This window comes from Microtus pennsylvanicus, chromosome 8 (assembly GCF_037038515.1).
Source record: "Microtus pennsylvanicus isolate mMicPen1 chromosome 8, mMicPen1.hap1, whole genome shotgun sequence".
In the NCBI taxonomy this organism is placed as follows: Eukaryota; Metazoa; Chordata; class Mammalia; order Rodentia; family Cricetidae; genus Microtus; species Microtus pennsylvanicus.
The window spans coordinates 58,284,583-58,306,343 of record NC_134586.1 but is presented as its reverse complement, the minus strand read 5'-3'; the positions used below and the strand labels follow the sequence as shown (position 1 = coordinate 58,306,343).

The window sequence follows — 21,761 nt, the reverse complement described above, 5'->3', positions numbered from 1 at the left end:
CTCAGATCAGGAAGGAGCCGCAGCCCCACCCGTGGGGAGGAAACCCCGACGGCGCCTACGTCACGGAGGGGGCGGGGCGGGTGTCCCTTAGGAGGACGCGGGACGCGCTGAAGCGTGGCTTCTACCAGCTGGCGGTGAGGGGACGCGGGCGAGCGCGGGACGGGCTCTCCGAGGGGACGCGGACGAGAGACGGATGCGGGCGGGGGACGGGCCCTCCGAGGGGACGCGGGCGGGCGGGGAACCCGGTTCCCGCTCAGGAAAGTCTGGCCGTGAGGAAGAGAGAGCCTCGCTGAGGGGGCGCGGGAGGGCGGAGGAGAGGAGAGGGCCTCGTTGAGGGGACGCGGGCGGGCGGAGGAGAGGAGAGGGCCTTGCTGAGGGGACGCGGGCGGGCGGAGGACCCGGTCCTATTGGAGGGAAACGGGCGGGCTCCTGCGAGGGCCTCGCCGAGGGGAGACGGGCGGGAGGCCGGGCGCAGGGCCGCCCGGGTTCGTCGCCGGGCTCGGCGTAGACCAGGCCCCGCCCCCGGAGCCGAGCGGCTGCGCGCAGGGCGCTAGTGCGGTCTCTGCGGCGAGCGAGGGTTGTTGGCGTGAACACGGAGAGCTCTCTCCTTTCTTTGCCGAATTATTAATCCATCGAGATGAACCCCGGAGGGCACTGCTTTCTCGCCTAACACCTGAAGCCTTTCAGCTGGGCTGTGGGCCCTGCCGTGGCAGCGACAGGGTGACCCTGCGCTAATGGGCCCTCGGTGAAAGCTGTGGCGTCGGAGGATCCAGTGGGAATGGCAGGGAGGACGCTGTGGCCTAGGGAGTAAAACTTCACGTCTCGTGGCTGTAGGTCTGAGGCGGTGCTGCAGAATGTGCGGGCGAACATCCTGTCACTTGCCTAGAGATGTTCTCACAAGGGCCTGTGCCTATCACGATCGTCAGGGCAGGCGGCGGCTCCCCGAGTGGAGGGACCCCGATAAATACTGCCCCTCGTACAACAAGAGCCCCCAGTCGAGCAGCCCAGTGCTTCTCTCCCGGCTGCACTTTGAGAAGGTAAGGACTGTCAGCTCGGTTCTGGCTGCTGGCCCTGCATTGGGATGGTCCTCCAACTCCTGGTTCCTTTGATGTCTGTCCAGCCCCCGCAGTGAGCATGAAAGTAGCCAAGTAGCCTTTACAGATGGATCCAGGCCCTAATTGAACATCACTCTGGGCCTTGGTAAGGAGTAAGTCTCAAACTGTTGGAATGCTTGCCCAATTCATATGAACCTCATATTTGAATACATTGAAAAAATTTTGAGACAGAATCTCACTATATATGTAGTCTGGCTGTCTGGGAACTCACTATATAAGCCAGACTGGCTTCAAGCCTACAGCAAACTTCTCTGTCTCCAGAGTTCTGCATTACAGGTGTGTGTTACTCTACCCAGCTTGGATCTTTTTTTTTTTTTTTTTAAGATAGCAGCCTTAAAGTATTACTGATCTATCAGCGTCATCTGAGTGTCTTTAAAAAACAAACAGCAACAACAAAAGACCTCCCAAGTGTGGTGGCACACACCATTAATCCCGGCACTAGGCAGACAGGCAGGCAGATCTCTGAGTTGGAGACCAGCCTGGTCTACACAGTGAGTTCCAGGCCAGTCGAGGCTGCGTAGAGAAACCCTGTAAAAGGGCACAGTGGGTGGAAGTGCTGGCAAACTTGACAGCCTGGATTGGATCCCTGGATGCTACCTGGTCAGAGAGAACCAGCTCCTGCAGGTTATCCTCTGAGCTCCACTCCTTCTCTGTGGTAGAGAGTGGACATATAACACAAATAAATGTACGGAAAAAAGAATTTAATGTAATTGAGGCTAGTAATGTTGCTTGGGAATATAAAGCCTATTTCATATTCTCAGAGCCTTTGGCTCAGTACTAGCACATGAAAAGTTGTTTTTTTTTTAAATTGAACTATTTTTTTATTTATTCAAATGCTTTGCCTGCCTACATGTATGTATGTGGAGCAAGTGTGTGCCTGGTGCCCTCGGAAGTCAGGGCTTCGGATCCCCTGGAACTGAAGTTACAGAAGGCCACTGTGTGAGTCCTTGGAGTTAAGTCCAGGTCCTCTCCAAGAGGTTAAGTGGCCTTAACTGCTGACCAGACCACGGTCCCTGTTCCAGTGGATGGCTCTTGAGGAGCCCGAATGGGAAAATGGAGCCCCAAGCACACATAGCCCTTCTTTGGGCCATTTGAGTTTGCCCATGTAGTGCTTGACTGCACATCTATAATATGATTTGCTTAGGTTGCTAGGGTTTCTTAATTTGGTAAATATTTGATACTTTATTTTCCTTAAATCTATAAATTCTAAAACAATTAGCATTTCAGCAGTCCAACTGCCAGTGTGTATGTATAGGTAGCAATATTTGTATCTGAAACCACTGATTTGCAAAATACTTCCTCTTTCTTTTTTCATCGACCACAGTGTGACCAGCTGTTCTATTCCAAAGTCACAACTTGTAGAGGAGAAGATGACTAATACTGAGCAATAATGCGTGCAGTATTTTGACTTCTCAGCCTCTTCGTATCTGCTGCGCTAGTGTTTGAGCTGGTTTGTGCAATGATGTAAACCCTCACAAGGGGACCAGTAGAATTTGTGAGAACAAGATTTTTAAACCAAGACGTCACTGACATTTTAAAAAATTTTATATTTATTTTTATATGAATAGGTGTTTATCCTGAATGAATGACTATACCACATGCATACAGTGTCTGTGGAGGCCAGAAGGCAGCAGAATTGGAGTTAACAGACACTTGTGAGCCACCATGCAGGTGCTGGGAATAAAACTAGAATCACAGCCCGTGGTTTTACGCACTGAACAATCTACCAGACCCAGGGCTGAAGTTTTAATGGGTGGGATAATTCTTTGTTGTAGAGAGCTGTCCAGTACATTGTAAAATGGTTAGCAGCCCCCTGGCCTCTACCCACTAGGTGGTACCTGTAGCTATCTCAAGCCAGAAAAACTAAACATCCCCAGGCATTACCTGAGGTGTCTTAAGGGTTTATGCGTGTTGAGCATTGACTTCATTGTTTGATTAAAGCCCCCTTATCAGCTAAGGAAAGGAAAACCACTCAGAATAATCCCAAAATGCCTACCAGAGATCAGCCTTAGAAGCTGACCTCCTAAAAATAATAGTCTCTGGCCCGCTATATTAACCTCTGTGCAAAACGAATGCTCTGGGCATTCCTGCTGTGGACCCGTTACTCATTCTGTCTGCTCTCCATTCTCTTGTCGGTGTCTAGCACCTGTAATGAGACCCAGGTGAAGACTCTCCACCCTCCTCCTCTGCTCTCTCTCACACACCACTCTTCACTGTACTTTTTTTTAAGTACATGAATCACATATTTGGGATCTTACATTATGGCTCAATTTCATTTTTATATTAGTGTGGGGTGGTGGCATACGCCTTTAATTCCAGCACGCCAGCAAGTGGGAGGCAGAGTCAGGCAGATCTCTGTGAGTTCAAGGCCAGCCTGGTTCCAGGACAGGCTCCAAAACTACAAAGAAACCCTGTCTCAAAAAATAACCATAAATAAATAAATAAAAGAAGTCAGCCGGGCGGTGGTGGCGCACGCCTTTAATCCCAGCACTCGGAAGGCAGAGGCAGGCGGATCTCTGGGAGTTCGAGGCCAGCCTGGTCTGCAAGAGCCAGTTCCAGGACAGGCACCAAAGTTACCGAGAAACTCTGTCTCGAAAAACCAAAAAAAAAAAAGTCATTATTCTCAGCACTTTGACCCTCTGTCAGTCTCTGCATTAACCATCAGCCCTTGCATATGGAAGCTTCTCTGACCAAGGCTGAGAACAGCACTGATATTTGTGTATAATTGTAAATATTGGTGCTGGAGAGACGACTCGGCGGTTAAGAGTAGTGGCTGCTCTTCCAGAGGTTCTGGGTTCAACTCCCAGCATCCACATGGCTGCTCACAACTGTCTAACTCCAAGATCTAACATCCTCACACAGACATACAGGCAGGCAAAACACCAACACAAATAAAAATAAATACATATTTTTAAAATAAATATTTAGCTTGACACCGGTCCATTTATCAAAAAGAAGACTAATGATATCCCTCTCTGGACCTATGACCTCTTCAGACAGGGTTTGCAATGTAGCCCAGGTTAGCTTGAAATTTACAGTGCATCTGTATTAGCTTCCCAGGTGTTAATTAGGATTACAGGTGTTTTTCTACCCGCCACACTTGGTCGACCTTTTCCTTCCTTCCTTCCTTCCTTCCTTCCTTCCTTCCTTCCTTCCTTCCTTCCTTCCTTCCTTCCTTCCTTCCTTCCTTCCTTCCTGTCTGTCTGTCTGTCTGTCTGTCTATCTATCTATCTATCTATCTATCTATCTATCTATCCAGGGTCTTATTATGTAGATCAGGCTGGCCTTGAACTCACAGAGATCTGCCTGCCTCTCCTTCCCAGGTACCAGGACTAAAAACCTGTACGACCATGTCCAGTTGACTTTTTTTTCTTAATAACCTTGTATTGTTTGTATTTCATTTACTTACAGTAATGTATATAATGATTATGGTCTATCTGCTGTATCTGAGCCTGTATTTGTATTTTTATATAAATACAATATATAATATGAATATGTAATATCAAAACAATTGTTTTTATTAATACACAATATAAAGAATAATTTATGTAGAAATACAATATATAGTATAAAATAATTAATTGCATTTTTTATCTTGTCAGCCTTTAAAAAAAAATCTGTGTTTATGCATCTGTTTGAGTGTATGCCAGCGGAAAAAGGGCCTCAGATCCCCACAGCTGGGGTTACGTGTAGTTGGATCTGCCAGACATGGGTGCTAAGAACTTAATTCAAGTCCTCCATAAAAGCAGCAAGTGCTCCTAACCACAGCATCATCTCTAGCACTTGAACCAGGATTTCTATATGTAGTCCAGACTTGCCTAGAACTTGCTGTGTAGCCCAAGATGGCCTTAAGTTAGCGGTAATCCTCCTGCCTCAGCCTTTTGAATGCTGGGATTACAAGTTTACATCACGAATCCAGGTGCTGAATCTGAACCTTTTTCTCTGATAGGGTGCAGACTCATCAGAGCAGATAATTATTCCCATGCGATGGGGCCTGGTTCCATCTTGGTTCAAAGAAAGTGATCCTTCCAAGCTGCAGTTCAACACTACCAACTGTCGTAGTGATACCATCCTGGAAAAGCAGTCATTCAAGGTAGGAGCCTATCTAGGGAAAAGGCACTTCTCTCTAACACCGTTTCGTATTTTGTATGCCTGATAAATAAGGTTTCTAAGGCTAGTCCCAACTGTTAATGTCGAGTCCTGTTCAATTTATTGCTGTGTTCCAGACCAACAATGCCCAAACTTATTGGTTATTGTGGTTTGAAGGAAAGTAGTTTCTATGGGCTTATAATACTTGGTTCTAGTTGGTAAAACTGGTTGAGAAGGATTAGGAGGTATGGCCTTGTTGGAGGAGGTGTGTCAATGTGGGGTGAGCTTTGAGGTTTCAAATGCCTATGACATTCCCAGTTGTCTCTCTTGCTTTTGCTTTTTTTTTTTCGAGACAGGGTTTCTCTGTGGCTTTGGAGCCTGTCCTGGAACTAGCTCTGTAGACCAGGCTGGTCTCAAACTCACAGAGATCCGCCTGCCTGTCTGGTGATTGTGCCTCAAGATTTAATAAGCTCTCAGCTACTACTCCAGCACCCTGCTGTTGCCAAGTTCCCCACCATGATGGTCATGAACTCACCCTCTGAAACTAAGTCTCCAATAAAACCCTTTCTTCAAGTTGTTTTAGCCATGGTGCCTTACCACAGCAATTGAAAAATAACTAAGACAAACACTTTTTTTTAATAGGTTGCCTTGGTCCTGATGTTTTATCACAGCAGTAGAAATGTTTAAAACATAAACAGTTGGCCCAGTGTGGTGGCACACACCTTTAATTCCAGATTTGGGAGGTTGAGGCCAACAGGTTTCTGTGAGTTCAAGGCCAGCCTGGTCTACATGTACCAAGCAGAGGTATATAATGAGACCTTAATCCCAAAATGGGGATGAAGGTAACAGTTATAAATTTCCCTGGTTAAAGTACCTGCTACCAAATCTAATCACCTTCAACCCCCAGGACATAATGGTAGAAGGACAGCACCAATTCCCACAAGTTGTCTTCTAACTTCCACATGCCCACTGTGGCATGATCAGCCCCTTCCCACCAAAAGTTAAACAAAAGTAATACAATTATCTCTTATATACTGTGGACTAATTGTGCTCAGGGAGGTGGGGTTTTTTTGTTTGTTTTGTTTTGTTTTTCAAGAAAGGGTTTCTCTGTGTAGCTCTAGCTGTCCTGAAAGTCGCTTTGTAGGCCAGGCTGACTTAGAACTCACAGAGATTCGCCTGCCTCTGCCTCCTGAGTACTGGGATTAAAGGTGTGTGCCTCCCCGCCCGGCCTCAGGGAGGTGGTTTTTACTGGGAATGTCTGTTGTACTTACCAGGCTGTGGTAGTTGTGTGGTTACTTTTTTGTCAAGTTGATATAAGCTGGGGTCAGCTGGGAAGAAGGAACCTTGATTGAGACAATACTCGCATCAAATTAACCTGAGGGCATGTCTGTGGGGCATTTTCTTGATCAATGATTGGCGTGAAAGGACCCAGTTCACTGTTGTCAGTTCTACTCTTAGACAGGTGGTCCTAGGTTATATGGAAAAATAAGTAAATAAACAAACAGATTGAGCCATGTCAAGCAGGCCAGTAAACATTCCTCCATGGCCTCTGCTTTGATTTTTTTAATTATTTATTTATTTATTATAAGTACAATATTCTGCCTGTGTATATGCCTGCAGGCCAGAAGAGGGCACCCAGACCTCATTTGTGAGCCACCATGTGGTTGCTGGGAATTGAACTCGGTACCTTTGGAAGAGCAGTCAGTGCTCTTAACCACTGAGCCATCTCTCCAGCCCTGCTTTGATTATTTTTATTGCTGATTTTGAGACAGGATCTCTCTATGTAGCCTTGGCTGTCCTGGAACTCACTATATATACCAGGCTGGTCTCAAACTCACAGAGATCTACCTGCCTCTGCATCTGCCTTGCAAGTGCTCCAATTAAAGTTGTGCACCACAACACTGAAATCATGTACTTCAGTTCTTTTCTTGAGTTCCTGCTCTTGACTTCCCTTCATGATAAATTATAAACACATAAAACCTTTCTTCCCCAAATTGCTTTTGGTCTTAGTGTTTTGCAATATCAATAGAAAGTAAAGTAAGACAGATAAATGGTTTCTTCACTCATGGCTGTTACCATGGCTAGCATGGCTGGAACAACTAGAAGTCTTTCGGCATTCCTAGCATGAAGAAGTCTTAGCCAGGCTTCTAATGTGGTACTGCAATGCTCACGATTCAGGAAGGCATAACAGAAACTACAAACCTGGTCTTTCCAGTCGTATAGCAGTGCTTCAGAGCCAGCCTAATTCAGTCTGGGAAAGGATGAGATATACGTGAACACTAGAAAGCATGGTCCAATTGGAGCAAACCGTAACTGGGGAGGTGGCAGTACGCACATCTGTTTACCCCTGAAAGGGAACCCAAGACAGACAAAAGTACAACTTGGTAAACTGGTGAGTTTTTATTGTGGTTACTAAAGAGGAGTATGGGTATGGGGTCCTGGATCTCTCTGCAGTGGGCTGGTCCGTCACCTTCCCCAGGAGAATTGTTGCTTTCTCTTACAAAGCTGGGAAGAGGCCTTCTAGAATCTTGCAAGTTTCTACTCCCTCAGGTGTGTTGTTTAGTTTGCCTCTGGAGTCTCCTCTTCACTCCTGAAGGAAACCGCTCTACAACACTCGCTGCCATGTATACCTGTTGTACCTGTTTAGGGGCAAAGTGCTTTTCGCCTTTATGTACGTTATTTAATCTTTATAACATCTGTTCAGTTGAGTGGTAACTTGATACAGAAGACAAATGATATGGGGGCCTATTCGATGGCTCAGGAGGTAAAGGCATTTTCCACCAGCATAAGAACCAAAGTTTGATCCCAGGAGCCCACATGGAAGGAGGAGAGAACTGACTCCCTGTTGCAGGAGGTCCTTCCGTTCCTCCAGCCAATAGCCGCTGAGATACCAGCCCATTGGGGCGTGGTCTCTCTCCCTTTAAAAAAGCGGCTACTTCCCTTCTCGCTTTCTTTTCTTCCTGCTCCGATTCCGGCGACTAGACTTCTTCCTGATTGCGCAGAGGGCTGTTGTCTGGGACGGTTATCTGTAAGTTTTTTCCCCTTTAAATAAATACCATCCTATTAATCATAATTCCAAACTGGTGTGGCATTGTTTGTGACTTACGCCTTCAACTCCCACAAATTGTCCTTTTACTTACAAACATGTTTTTCTGCCAGCACAGTGACCACACCTGAATCTTCTGCTTTTTCAGCCAGTAACTGCTGCTACCAAATGTAGTTTTTAGCTAAATCTCTGTCATTCCATTTGCCAGTAAAGACTCAGGAGCAGTCAGGGGCTAGGGTGAAACTTGCTAGCTCAGAGAAGTTGAGGAGCAGCTAGCTGACCTTCCATCTTCGCCAGAGTCTCAGAAAGAGAGTCTCTTTCATTGCTCCAAACCAAAAAGTACTGCCACACTCAAAGTCCCTTCCTTCTGCTTCCGGTGCATATCTTTGTTATCTGTTTTCCAGGCTCCTCTGACTCTTCATTATTACTTTCTGCTACTAGTTGCTGGCTCCTGACTCAAAGTTGATTTTATTTAATTAATGAAAACACAAACTCATGTTCCACAGTGTGATCATATATTTCACAACACAAACATATACCATGACACACAGAAATAAATAAATGTACTTTTAAAAAAAGAATGTCTGCCGGGTGGTGGTGGTGCACTCCTTTAATCCCAGCACTCGGGAGGCAGAGGCAGGCGGATCTCTGGGAGTTCGAGGCCAGCCTGGTCTACAAGAGCTTGTTCTGGGATTGGCACCAAAGCTACAGAGAAACCCTGTCTCGAAAAACCAAAAAAAAAAAAAAAAGAATGTCTAAGGCCAAGTGTAGTGGTACATGCCTTTAGTCCCAGAATTTGGGAGGTAGAGATAGGCACATCTCTGTGAATTCAAGGCCTGGACTACATAGTGAGTTCCAGAACATCCAGAGCTACATAGTGAGATCCTGTCTCTTAAAAAAAAAAAAACAAGTCTTGAGATTTGAGGGGCAGATAAATTTAAGTCTTCTGGGTATGTAGCTCTGTGGTATCATACTTGCCTGAGTTCAGTCCCTACCAAACACTTTAAAACAGAAAAAAGGTTAACTCCTCTAGGGTCATACATGAGACCTGAGTGTTTTGGTTTATGTGTATACACACACAACATTGGATGTGGTTCTGACTTTGTACAAGCTGGGCAAGCCCTCTACTACCAAAGTGCAGTGCTGACCTGAAAGGCCATGTAGTGGACTCCTATCACTGACCATATTCTGTTTATTCTCTCTCAGGTTCCTCTGGGAAAAGGACGACGTTGTGTTGTTTTAGCTGATGGATTCTACGAGTGGCAGCGGTGTCAGGGAGCGAACCAGAGGCAGCCATATTTCATCTATTTTCCTCAAAGCAAGACAGAGAAGGTATCCGCAGTTGCATGAACAACATGCTTGGTAAAGATAAACAAACTGACTCAAGGTCATGTACCTATAGCAATGTTTGTATAATAGGGCACATATATGATAGCGACCCTACTCATTGCTATGTAATCTAGGGTGTGTTAAGTACAGACCATTGTTAGCACAACAAAATTCTTAATGCCACATTTCTCAGAACTATCTCAAGTTGCTACATGTCTGTAATTTATTTTTGAGATAATATTATAATTACATTTCTCCCTTTCTCCCATCCATACTCTCCCATATAAGCGCTCCATGTTTCATGACCTCTTTTTCATTTTTATTGCATGCATATACAATATAATATATACACACACACATTCCTAAGTCTAATCTGCTCAGTCCTTACATTATTTAATATGTGTTCAGTGCTGACCACCTGGCACTAGACCACCAGTTGCTGTGCTCCTCCCTGGGAATGATTATTTCTCCATTCCCAGCATTCCTCAGTTGCTGTTCTGTTTGTGTAGGGTTGAGGCCTTGTTGACTTTTTCCCCATCTTCTTTGTCATGTCCATTGGTGTCCTTGTTCAGCTCACATTTGAGCAGTCATGTTGCTGAGACTTTATGGGTTTAGCTTAAGATATCTTTAGGATATACAGTCTCATAGCCAACTGCCAATTCTCTGGCTCTTATAATCTTCTCACCCTGTCTTCTGCAGTGTTCTCTGAGCCTCAGGTGCAATAGTGTTTTATAGATGTACACATTGAGACTGGGCTCCACAGTTCTTCATTTTGATTGGCTGTGGTTTGCTGTAATGGTCTCTGTTGCAAAAAGAAGTTTCCCCGTTGAGGGGGTGAAGACTATACTTATCTGTGGGTATGAAGACAAATGCTTAGATTGTTGTTAGGGATTATGCTGGTTTAGTAAGATAGTAGTTGTAGATTGTCCTCTGGTATTCATGGCTTTACTAGTACTGAGTTAACTAGGTTCACAGTACCAGGCATGATTTCCCTCTTGTTGAGTGGGTCTTAAGTCTATTAAAGAGCTGTTGGTTTCCACCAAGATCTGTGTCTCACTTCTGTATCCTTAGGGTTATCGTACCGTGATAGTCATTGATGTGGTTCATAAGCATATAGCTGTGTAGATTATTGGTTGCCTCCCTCCTTTGGAAGCTTGCATAGTGCCTTTTCGTCCCATAAAAACTAGTCCTAAAGGAGAGGGCATTGAATCAGTTCCAGCTCAGGAATCTTTGGGCTTTGTTTCTGAATTGTGTGGTGTCTTCAGCAGTAGGCATTTACCTTCCACTTCTAAGTCTCATTTCGTGGCTCTGTTCAAACTGGAATTTGTTATGAAGACCAAGCAGCTGCAAACTCAGACATCTACCCAGCTCTACCTCTTCAGTGCTGGAATTAAAGGCATGTACCAGCCAGGCATAGTGGTGAATGTCTTTGGTCCCTGTATTTGGGAAGCAGAGGAGGGCAAATCTCTGGGCTGGAGGCCAGCCTGTCCTACAGATAAGTTCCAGAACAGCCAAGGCTGCACATAGAAACCCTGTCTTGAAAAAAACAAGCAAAATAAGTCATGTATCATCATGCCAGGCAAACTGCTTTATATTAAAATGCTAAGCTTCCACCTTTCTGTTAGAATACTCTGCTATGAACACTCACATGCAGGGAGGGCTTTATGTGGATGTATATACTTAGTACAATTGCTAAGTCACATGGTAATTCTGTATGTAATATTTCCCTCATTGAACTTTCGTTGTAAGACACATAATATAAAAGGCTCACATCCTAACATTAGAAAGTTGAAAATAAACCGGACATGCCAGCATTATGTTTTCTTTCTAGTTAGATTTAATAGTTTGCACTGGCTAAAATTCTGTTTCACTAGGAAAACTTGAGAAGGCAAAAAAGAGCTAAAAGTGAGGATGGGCAGAGTGTTGTTGGGTTCTAAGGTGATGTGTATTGTTTTGTTTACTTTTTTGAGACAGGCTTTTTCTGTGTGCATTTGATTGTCATGAAACTTGATATATAGACCAGGCTGGCCATAAACTTGCAGAGATCCAACTGCCTCTGACTCTGGAATGCTGGGATTAAAGGCACACACCTCCATGCCCAGCAAGGTGGTATGTATTGGCAGGCCAATACTGAAGATTGATTTTTTTTTTTTTTAAGAATTGGAGTAGGGCCGGGCGGTGGTGGCGCACGCCTTTAATCCCAGCACTCGGGAGGCAGAGGCAGGCGGATCTCTGTGAGTTCGAGGCCAGCCTGGTCTACAAAAGCTAGTTCCAGGACAGGAACCAAAAGCTACAGAGAAACCCTGTCTCGAAAAATCAAAAAAAAAAAAAAAAAAAGAATTGGAGTAGGAAAAACAGATTAGGATGTTCAACCACTGATTGATCTGGCTTTGTCTGTTTGCTATAAATTAAAATTTAACTGTTTTCTCCATGCATTTCAAAACCAAATTGAACTGAGTACTTTCACTTCTTTTCCTCACAGTTATTTTCTTTCTGCCACCAGCCTTACTATTTTCCTTCTTTATTTATTTGGGTTTTTCAGCTAGCCTCTTTCTTTACCCAGTTACTCTTGATAAGCTTGGGTGTATAGTACTGCATTCTTCAGTGTGTTCGCATTCCTGAGGGTTCTTCCTTGGTAGCAAAGAAGCTTTAAAAGGTGGAGCCATTTTCAGCTCTTTTGATATCCAGTCAGTTCATTAGCCATATTTATCCCTCTTCCAAGGAAAATGAAGAAAGCCCCTGTCCGCTCAAATAAACCTCCACTGCTAGAGATCTGAGATACCATTTCACTGCTACCCCTTCACAGACAGGTCCTGCTCCCCGGAAGACTCCCCAGGCTGTTTTCTGATCTCTTAAGGGGCCACTAATGCCAGGATTGGTCCTAGACCTCACTACTACCTCATATTTGTGCACCAAGCCAGTATGCTTGTGTTATTTCAGGGATGAGGTTGAAGCTTGCATTTAGATCCTCTAAATGCAATTACAGTTAAGTGTAATTCAGCCCTTCTAGGACCTCTTCCCTTTTTTCTCCCTCTACTTTCTCCTATTCACCACCACTACTGGTAGCCTTACCTCCATGTTTTTTGGTTTTTTTTTTTCCTTTTTTAGAGGGGTAGTGGAGGAGAAAGAGAAGAGAACATGAAGGAATGTAGTGATGAACACTCATGGAAGGCACCTGTACAATTGCAAGGACTCAAACTCAGCATCAAATTCAGACTAGGGCATCATGGCAGGCTTTCCAGAGGAAGTAATACACGGACTTTCCACTTAGCTTGTCTTTCTTTCTCAAATAATCTGACAAGAAGTCTTTTATGTTTGGAACTTATCCCTTGACTTTAATTATTGAAATAATTGGATTAAAATATTTGCTAATTGTCTTTTATTTATCTCAGTAACTTTATAGCTTTTCTGTTACTTACCTACTGTTTTTTTTTTTGTGTGTATGTGTGTGTTCAGAAGTGCACACGCTGTTACTTGCAGTTAGTTGCACATGACCATGTGTGCTTATGCAGAGAGAGGCCAGAGTTTGATGTTGCATGTCTCCCTCAGTTGTTCTTCAGCCTTGTTGTTTTGAGACAGGGTCTCTCATTGAACCGGAAACTCACTCATTTGCCTGGGCCAGTGGCTGGCTAGCAAGCTCCCAAGTGGTGATGTGCACTTGCCACCATGTCCAACATTAATGTGGGTGCAGGGGATGAGAACTCGGGTCTTCATGCTTATGTGGGAAGCATTTTACTCACTGAGCCATCTCTCCAGCTGCTTTTTAATTGAACATTTTTTGTTTTACTTTTCTGGGGTTTTGTTTCATTTTATTTTTGAGACGGCGTTTCTCTGTCATGTAGCTCTGGCTGTCCTAGAATTCCTGTGTAGATCAGGTTGACCTCAGATTTACAGAAACCTGCCTACCTCTGCCTCCTGAGTTTTGGGATTAAAGGAATGTGCCACTAATCCAAGCTTGAAGTCTGGTATTATTTGTCTGAAAAAGCACTTATCTATGTATTATATATGTGAAATTATCTGATATTATTCCACAGTTCTTGAACAGTATCTTCTGAATTTTCTGTGTTTCAGTTTGGGTAATCTTCATTGGTTTCAAGAGCCTTTAGCGGTTTAACTAAGCCATCTAGAATCATGTCTTGAGTCAGGGTCTGACAATTCCTCTTGGCAGTAGATTCTTTCTTCTAGCTTTTGCTTTGTTTTGTTTTTTTGAGACAGGGTTTATCTGTGTAGCTTTGGAGCCTGTGCCTCCCGAGTGCTGGGATTAAAGGCGTGCGCCACCACTCAGCTCTTCTAGCTTTTTTTTATGTTTCTTCCAATTTTTGCTTGTTGTTAGCCACAGGCAGAGACCAAAATAAATAAATGTTATTCCTGGGAATTCTTCTATGAAGAATTTAAATATGAGATCAAGTCACTATCATAAGGATAGAACTGGGTTGTATTTGCTGTTTTCATTATCTTTATTCCTCACAGGCTTGTATTATTTCCTTGTGCTTTAGGTGAGCAGTCACACCAGAGGGTTGTTCCAATAGCCAAGCTCTCCCTGGCTGTAGGCCCTTCCTGAGCTAGATTTTTTGAAAGCTTGAAACCAAATGAAGGTATTAAATTCTTAAAGTGTTAAGAAGCCGAAATCTGGAGCTTCAGTAGACATTTGCTGTGAAGCCTGTTGGTGTTAATGATAGTGAGTAAAATAGGTTCAATAATGGGCTGAACTGCTGTTTCCAGTCAGGTGGGAATGATGCTTCAGAGAGCACCGACAGCAAGGAAAAGGTCTGGGACAATTGGAGGCTGCTGACCATGGCAGGGATCTTTGACTGCTGGGAACCCCCAGAGGGAGAGCGCCTATATTCCTACAGCATCATCACAGTGGATTCCTGCAAAGGCTTGAGTGACATCCACAGCAGGCAAGTCACTACCTTTTTCTGGAGAGTAGGAAATTAACTTGTACAGATTATAATTCGTTTTCCCAAAACATGATATATAGTTCTAAAATTGTTACAGACATGCTTGCAAAATTACATAGTAAAAACCACATGAAATCATTTGGATTTCTGAGATTTTTAAAATATTTTAGGGGCTAATGGTGGAGCTCATAGTTGAATATGTACTTAATATGACTCACTAGACCAGTGGTGTATCACTGAGATTTACTCACAACTCACTGATTTTTAAAGTACACATTGAAGGACAGGAGAGATGGTTCAGTGGGTCCTCTTCCAAAGGATCTAGCTCACAATTGTTTGTAGCTGCAGTTCCTGGGGATCTACTGACTCTGGCCTCTACAAACACTTGCAGCCACATGCACATTCCTACATGTGGACACACACATCTATGTGTAATTACAAATAATAAAAGTAAATCTTAAAATAATAAAACATGTTGATTTGTTGAAGTTAAAGAATTTATCTGTTAATATAAATATTTATACATTTGTCTCCTAAAATTAGCTTTGCCAAACAACCAGTAAAATATGAGCGTGGGCTATAAAACTGGAAGCTAGCCAGGCTGTGGTGGCACACACCTTTAATCCCAGCACTCAGGATACAGAGGCAGCTGGATCTCTGTGAGTTTGAAGTCAGCTGAGTCTACAAAGCAATTGATAGCCAGAGCTACACAGAGAAAATCCTCTTTCAAGAAACAAAACAAACAAAAGACCAAAAAAAACCCCAAAACAGTTGTCTGTTATTTCTAACTAAGGTGTAATACAGCCCAAGTGGTATGAATACATCCAGATTTCAGAGACTTTAAGGATCTTTTGTTCTCTCATTTTTTTGAGGCAGAGTCTCACACTGTATCCAAGTTTGACTGGGAACTCACTGTGTGAATCCAGGTTGGCCTGAAACTCTTGTTGCTCTTCCTTCTTCATTCTCTTCATTCTCCTGAGTGCTGGAATAATGTACATGGGCCATCCTGACTGTCTTTTTTTTTTTCCTTTAAAGAAATGTGTCTTAAAGCCTATTATAAATCCTAACACAGAGGCAGGTGGATCTCTGAGTTCAAGGACAGCCAGGGCTACACAGAGAAAACCCTGTCTTGGAAAACCAAAAAGAAAAAGAGAAATGTGTCTCCCCTGGTGGCAACACTGAGTTTGTAATCCCAACACCCAGAGAGTGAAAGGAGAGGCAAGACAATCATGAGTTTGAGACCAGACTGGGCTTCAGCAAGAATTTATCTCAAAAACAAAACAAAAGATGGGTCTTGCTGTGTTGCCCAGTCTAGCTTGAACTCCTGGGCTCAAATGAGCCAGTCACCTCAGTGTCCCGTATAGCTGTGACTGCGGGCTCACTTCAGTGCCTGGCCAGTCCTTTCACAGTTGGTGTCTGGAGAAGGCACCAACTTTCTAGGGGTACACTGCATGCCCTACAGTCTTAGTGCTGTTCACTGCCTGTGCCATGAAGTTCATAACTTCACTGAATGTTGACTCTGTGCAGGTGAGGTAAGAGTAAGGACCAGGAACCCTGTGATGCCTCAACTATCAACTGACTCAGCTTCTTTCCTTTCCCTACCCTCACCAACCTCTCCATCTGATCCCCGACCAGGATGCCTGCCATACTAGATGGAGAAGAGGCAGTCTCCAAATGGCTTGACTTTGGTGAGGTCACCACTCAGGAAGCTCTGAAGTTAATCCATCCCATAGACAATATCACCTTCCATCCAGTTTCTCTAGTGGTGAACAACTCCCGAAACAACACTCCTGAATGTCTGGCTCCTGCTGACTTGGTGACTAAGAAGGTAGGTGACTAAGAAGGTAGTCCATTCTGAGACTCCTGTTGTTCAGAGTATGCCCTTGTCTTGCCTTTAATGTTTATTTCATTTGAGTTTATGTGATTTGAATTTTAGACAAGGTATCCCTGTGTAGCTATGACTAGCCTGGAACTGGGCTATGTAGACCAGGTTGGCCTCAAACTCACAGAGATCCATCTGCTTCAGCCTCCTATTGCTTGTATTAAAGGTATGTACTACCATGCCTGGATTTTTGTTTCCTATTTTTTAAAGATTTATTTAATTTTTATTTACGTATGTGTGTGTTTGTTGACTGAGGTTTCTGTACTGCCTGGTCTAACAGCTGTTCAATCCCAAATAAACACACAGAGGTCTATATTAATTATAAACTGGTTGGCCTAGTAGCTCAGGCTTCTTATTAACTAATTCTTACATCTTACATTAATCCATTATTCTTGTCTGTGTTAGCCACGTGGCTTGGTACCTTTTTCGGAGAGGCAGTCACATCTGGGTGATAACTGCAGACTGAAACTTCCTTCCTAAATGATATGACTAGGATTAAGGCCATGGCTTTAATGGCTGGATCCAGCCCATTCTTTAGCTTTCTGAGAATCTAGCCTCATGGTGGAAGTACTGGCTGTACTGTGTTTATTGCCCCAAGCTATGGAGTTTCAAGGTTCTTGCCACTACCAAAAAGCATGTGGTTGGCTATTCATCAACACCATTTAAGTGTTTCTTGAAGGGCCTCTTAAAAGACCTGCAAGTTCTTGCAGCTAAAGCTGAGTCAGGAAGCCTCTCTTAAATGAGATGCATTGCCTCTAGCAAAGAGAGCAAACCCGAGAAGTTGTTGCTACCAAGAATCCATGCTCAACACTTTTATTTTGTGCCTAGAATTACTTCCCACTCTCAGGTTTTCTGTGGATACAATTGTCCACACATTGGGTACCATTTGTTGACTGAGGTTTCTGTCCTGCCCGATCCAACAGCCATTCAATCCCAAATAAACACACAGAGGTCTACGTTAATTATAAACTGGCTGGCCTAGCAGCTCAGTCTTATTATTAATTAATTCTTACGTCTTAACCCATTATTCTTGTCTATGTTAGCCATGTGGCTTGGTACTTTTTTCGGGGAGGCAATCACATCTTGCTTGCTCTGTGTCTGGCTTCCTCTCTGGGTAACAACTGCAGATTGCAGACTTCCCTCTTCCCAGAATTCTCATTACTCGGCCTCTACTTCCTGTCTGGTTGCCCTGCCTCTGCTTCCTGCCTGGCTACTGGCCAATCAGCATTTATTTAAAATAAAATGACAGAGTACAGACCATTGTCCCACAGCATGTGTTAGTTTGTGGGTGGGTTTGTAGCATGAGTACAGTGGCGGCAGAGTCGAGAAAAGGTCATCTGATCTCCTGGAGCTGGAGTTGCAGGCAGTTGTGAGCTGCTCAATATGGATGCTTGGGAATGAACCTGGGTCCTCCTCAGAGTGACAAAGTGCTTTTAGCTGCTGAGCCATCTATCTAGCACCCACAGAATGATTTTTTTTGAGACAGGATCTTACTGTGTAGCTCTGGCTAGCCTAGAACATGCCATGCAAACCAGGCTGGCCTCAAACCATGGAGATCTGCCTGTCTCTGCCTCCCAAGTGTTAGGATTAAAGGTGTATGCCACCATGTCCAGCTGACACAGGATCTCTTAGTGAACTTAGAGCTAGTATGGCAGTTAAGACACCCGAGGGACACTTCTACCCACTGCTGAGATTATAGCTTTGCCCGCCTTTTATATGGGTTCTGGGATCTGTGAACCAGGCTGACCTTGAATTCAGAGGTCCTTTGCCTCCCAGGTTCAGGGATTAAAGGCGTGCGCCGCCGTTACCACTTACAGAACTCTTTTTCTATCTTGGTCTATACTCTGCTGTTTGCTCACAGAGAACCTCTCATTTCAGGGCTGGGTGTGGCACACAGGCAGCAGAGGGAGTAGTGACATTCAAGACATACTGGGCAGGGGAAAACTGTTGAGCCTGATTGTGGTGGCAGCCTCACTTCTAGCATCCCATCGCCAGCCATTGAGTCACTGAATTTTCCAGAAGGCACTTCATTCCCTGCATGTTTGGGAGACTCCAGCTTCACCCAGACCCTTGTTCTCTGATTTTTAAGTGCTCCCTCCCCTATTCTGGGAGCACTCTCGGCCCCCTTTTCCTTGCACCCTTAGTAACACTATGCAAGTGTAGGTTGGTGGTTGGGGTGCATGCTTTTTCCTATCTGCATTTTGGCCTTTCCTGTGAAGCTCAAACCTGGATGTTAAGAGATTTCTCTCTCCCGTAGGAGCCCAAGACAAGTGGCAGCAGTCAAAGAATGATGCAGTGGCTGGCTACAAAGTCACCCAAAAAAGAAGCCCCTGGGTCACCCAAAAAGGATGAGTCAGGTGTACCCCAGTGGTCCAGCCAGTTTCTACAGAAGAGCCCATTGCCTGCTAAAAGAGGTGCCACCAGCAGCCTCCTGGACCGGTGGCTGAAGCAGGAGAAGGAGGAAGAGCCCATGGCCAAGCGGTCTCACAGCTAGGCCACACTAAATTACTGTTATCACCAGTTGACTGGAATTGTGTCCAATTACTTGGGAAAGTGGTAACACCATGTCAGTTTTGGGCCTAGGAGGACCATTGCTACATGAGAAGAAGAACGCTGGCTGCCATGGCCAGCCCTGTGGGGCCTCTACCCTTCCTGGCTCAGCTGGTAGTCTTGCCTCCTGCTGGGAGCTTTACTTCTGCTCTGGTGGTCCTGGAAGGAGGCTCTTCTCTATCTCTAGGCTCTCTTTGTATTTTGTTGTAAATAAATTATGTTTGATAAACCTTGGCTGGCAAGAGTTCTGCTCTTACACAGTTTCCCTTGTTTTTTTTTTTTTTAAAGAGTAGGTTTTACCACAAAGGGGTGGGTCACTGGGCCCTCTGAGGGAAAAATCCATCAGAGTCAGTTTAGTAGCATGGCAGCCCCTTGTTGATGTTTTCACTGTTAATATTTAAAAGTCCTCTGTGTGTAGTTAAAATCCAGCCTGAGGTGGCTGTCACACTCAGCTGAGTGATTTGGGGAGAATTGGGTTCAGAGGCCTTCAGGGCCCTGCCTTTAGCACAGAGGGAAGGATCTGGTGAGAGCCTGGACCTGTGCAGGTTCCCAGCCTCCAGCATTGTGCAGGAGTCAGGGCAGGTGAGTCTGCACTAGGCGGCTGGAGGAATGCTGGAGAAATGGCTCCCCTACCACACCCCGAGTCAGCCATTTGCTGTGTGCCTTTCCTGGCAACATACCTTCATAGTGGCTTGGGATGCTATGTCCCTTCACAAGTAGATCCCTGCAAGCAGGGATTCTCCACTGTTGTTTTCTCCTATTAAAAGTCAGTGTTTGCCTGAGTGTCCATGTGTTTGTTTAATTGTGTTGGTTCAAATTTAGTGTAACTGCTGCCTAAGAAGTGCAGGTGTCTGTGAGCACTTCTGTGTGTCTGCACTGCAGCTCACCTCAGAAATAAGTAACGGGGTAAGTGCTCCGGAGTTCTGCCCCTGCCAAAAGGGCTAGTGTCCCAGCAGGGCCCATCTGCAAAGCCCCTCGAGAAGCAGATACAGAGACGGGCAGCCACTGGGAGTGGCTCACAGAAGGACCACTCAGGTAAAGATACAGACTAAGAACCTTGGCACCGTCTGGTGGGTGGCAGCTGCTTATGCAGCTGGGTTCAGGGATCCTGCAATCCTGCCAGCACTGGCCTATGAACGTATGCTGTCTGGGTACCCTGGTGTGGGGGGTACCCACCAAGTGTAGGTGGGCCCTTGGGGACATGGCCAGGTGCATGCAGGCTCCATCACCCATACCTTCCCTGGCTGCCTCTCCCGAATTTCCCCTTGAGCAAAGCGGAGAAGGTAGACTGACCTGGACATGAGGGTGCAGACCCACTGCACTTCTGCTGTGGGCTCTGGTTTAGGGAGTGAACTCATTTCTCTAAGTTTAGTTTTGTTTTACTGAATCACAGACATTTGCATCATCAGCAGGTAGAGGATGGAGGCAGAGTCAGGAGTTCAAGGCTAGCCAACAGAGACTACAAAACATGCAAATCGTAAAACTTCTCAGATAGGAAAATGGAAACACGTCAGGCATTTTATTTTTTAGCTTTTTCTTTAAGCCACCAGTTTTACTGAGCATTGCTAATTGCTCGCCAAATCTTCAGTTGTTTCAGAAGCACGTGACCTGTTTTTCCTGCATTCTTGCCAATGTGTGATCCTTTCTATAGAGCTCTGGAGAGTGGGCCATGTGCTTCCACAGCACACATGTGGAGGTCAGAGGCAAACTGGGGTCAGTCCCCTCTATGGGTTCCAGGGTTGGAGTCCAGGTTGTAAGACTTGTGCTGCACACTCTTTGCCCAACTGGGATACTCTTATGTTGTTCTTTTGTTGTTCCAAAAAAATGTCCTTACTGATCCAGTTACAGGTGTTTAAACCACATAGCATTAGCCAAAAGTTTCTGCCTGTAGAGCTGTTCTTTTACCTGCCCCTTCCTTCTTTTGCCTTTCCTAATTGTAGACCAAAAATTAGAGATGAAGTCCCTTTACTAGTTACCTAGCTCCTTAAAAAGACTAGAAAGCAAGAAATGCCCAAGCAATTACTATACCTGCCCAGAACTTCACACTGCCTCTTTAATTCTCAGGTTTTTCCACTTTGCAAAGAGAAGCCAGTGAATCTGGCCTGTAGGCTCTGTGGCAGACTCAAACAAAAGGGCTAACTTAAAATTCATAACACCAGAGTTGATAGCTAAAAATCTATACATAGATGATCATAAAGGAAACATGTGGCTGCTGCCATCTTAGCTGCTGTCTCCCATCAGGATGAGGGCAGCCACATGTCTGTCAGCCATGTTTGCTCGTGTTAGGAAGGATGGATTTTGCCATGTGACCTCACATCTTGATTAGAAGTGATCATGGTGTAGTCCGACAAAGGAACAAACAGCTCCTGGCTAACCACACCGTGTAGTCCAGCAAAGGAGCAAGCAGCTCCTGGCTATAAGGACCAAGCCAGATGTTTTCTTCACTACTCTCAATCCAGGCAACGAGCCTCCCCTGTTGAGGAATATTTGTTTACGCTGTGTGAAGATGTGCCACTGTGATTGGTTTAATAAAGAGTTGAATGACCAATAGCTAGGCAGGAGGGAATAGGAGGGAGGGAGAGAGAACTCTGGGAAAAGGAGAGGTGGGGATTATGCCAGCAAGATGCCAGGGAGACACTGAAGAGATCAGACGTGCATGTGGTGAGAGACTGCATTAGCTCCAGGGCCAGACTTTCCTGCCCAGCCTCCCCCCCCCCCCCCCCCCCGGGGCCCGGGGCCCAGCTTCCTTTCACTTCCAGTCAGTTCTAGTTTGACTTTGGGTTTGTACACTCTGTTAAAGCAGGAAAAGGAGTCCCAGCCAATCAGGTTCAGGATAACTAATTCCCTGC

At 44.9% G+C, this 21,761-nt stretch overlaps 1 protein-coding gene across 3 annotated transcripts; it reads left to right on the top strand.

The window, feature by feature from the left end:
- Nucleotides 1-70: 70 nt before the first annotated feature.
- Nucleotides 71-19,141, top strand: Hmces (5-hydroxymethylcytosine binding, ES cell specific). 3 transcript variants are annotated; one of them, XM_075983559.1, is made up of 7 exons: nucleotides 71-134; nucleotides 835-1,037; nucleotides 5,065-5,208; nucleotides 9,457-9,582; nucleotides 14,302-14,480; nucleotides 16,116-16,308; nucleotides 18,620-19,141. In XM_075983559.1, the coding sequence occupies exons 2-7, from the start codon at nucleotides 855-857 to the stop codon at nucleotides 18,854-18,856; spliced, it is 1,062 nt and encodes a 353-aa protein (XP_075839674.1). In that variant the 5' UTR covers nucleotides 71-134; nucleotides 835-854; the 3' UTR covers nucleotides 18,857-19,141. The 3 variants fall into 3 exon arrangements, with proteins under 3 accessions (XP_075839674.1, XP_075839675.1, XP_075839673.1); XM_075983558.1 differs by lacking the exon at nucleotides 71-134 and having other exon boundaries at nucleotides 450-1,037; XM_075983560.1 differs by lacking the exons at nucleotides 71-134; nucleotides 5,065-5,208 and having other exon boundaries at nucleotides 448-1,037.
- Nucleotides 19,142-21,761: the final 2,620 nt, after the last annotated feature.

Excerpts from the sequence above, each read along its gene's own strand:
- Hmces (XM_075983559.1), top strand. The coding sequence starts at position 855 with ATGTGCGGGCGAACATCCTGTCACTTGCCTAGAGATGTTCTCACAAGG. Across the intron at positions 5,209-9,456 it reads TGGAAAAGCAGTCATTCAAG|GTTCCTCTGGGAAAAGGACG; the intron begins GTAGGAGCCTAT and ends ATTCTCTCTCAG. Across the intron at positions 16,309-18,619 it reads CTGACTTGGTGACTAAGAAG|GAGCCCAAGACAAGTGGCAG; the intron begins GTAGGTGACTAA and ends TCTCTCCCGTAG.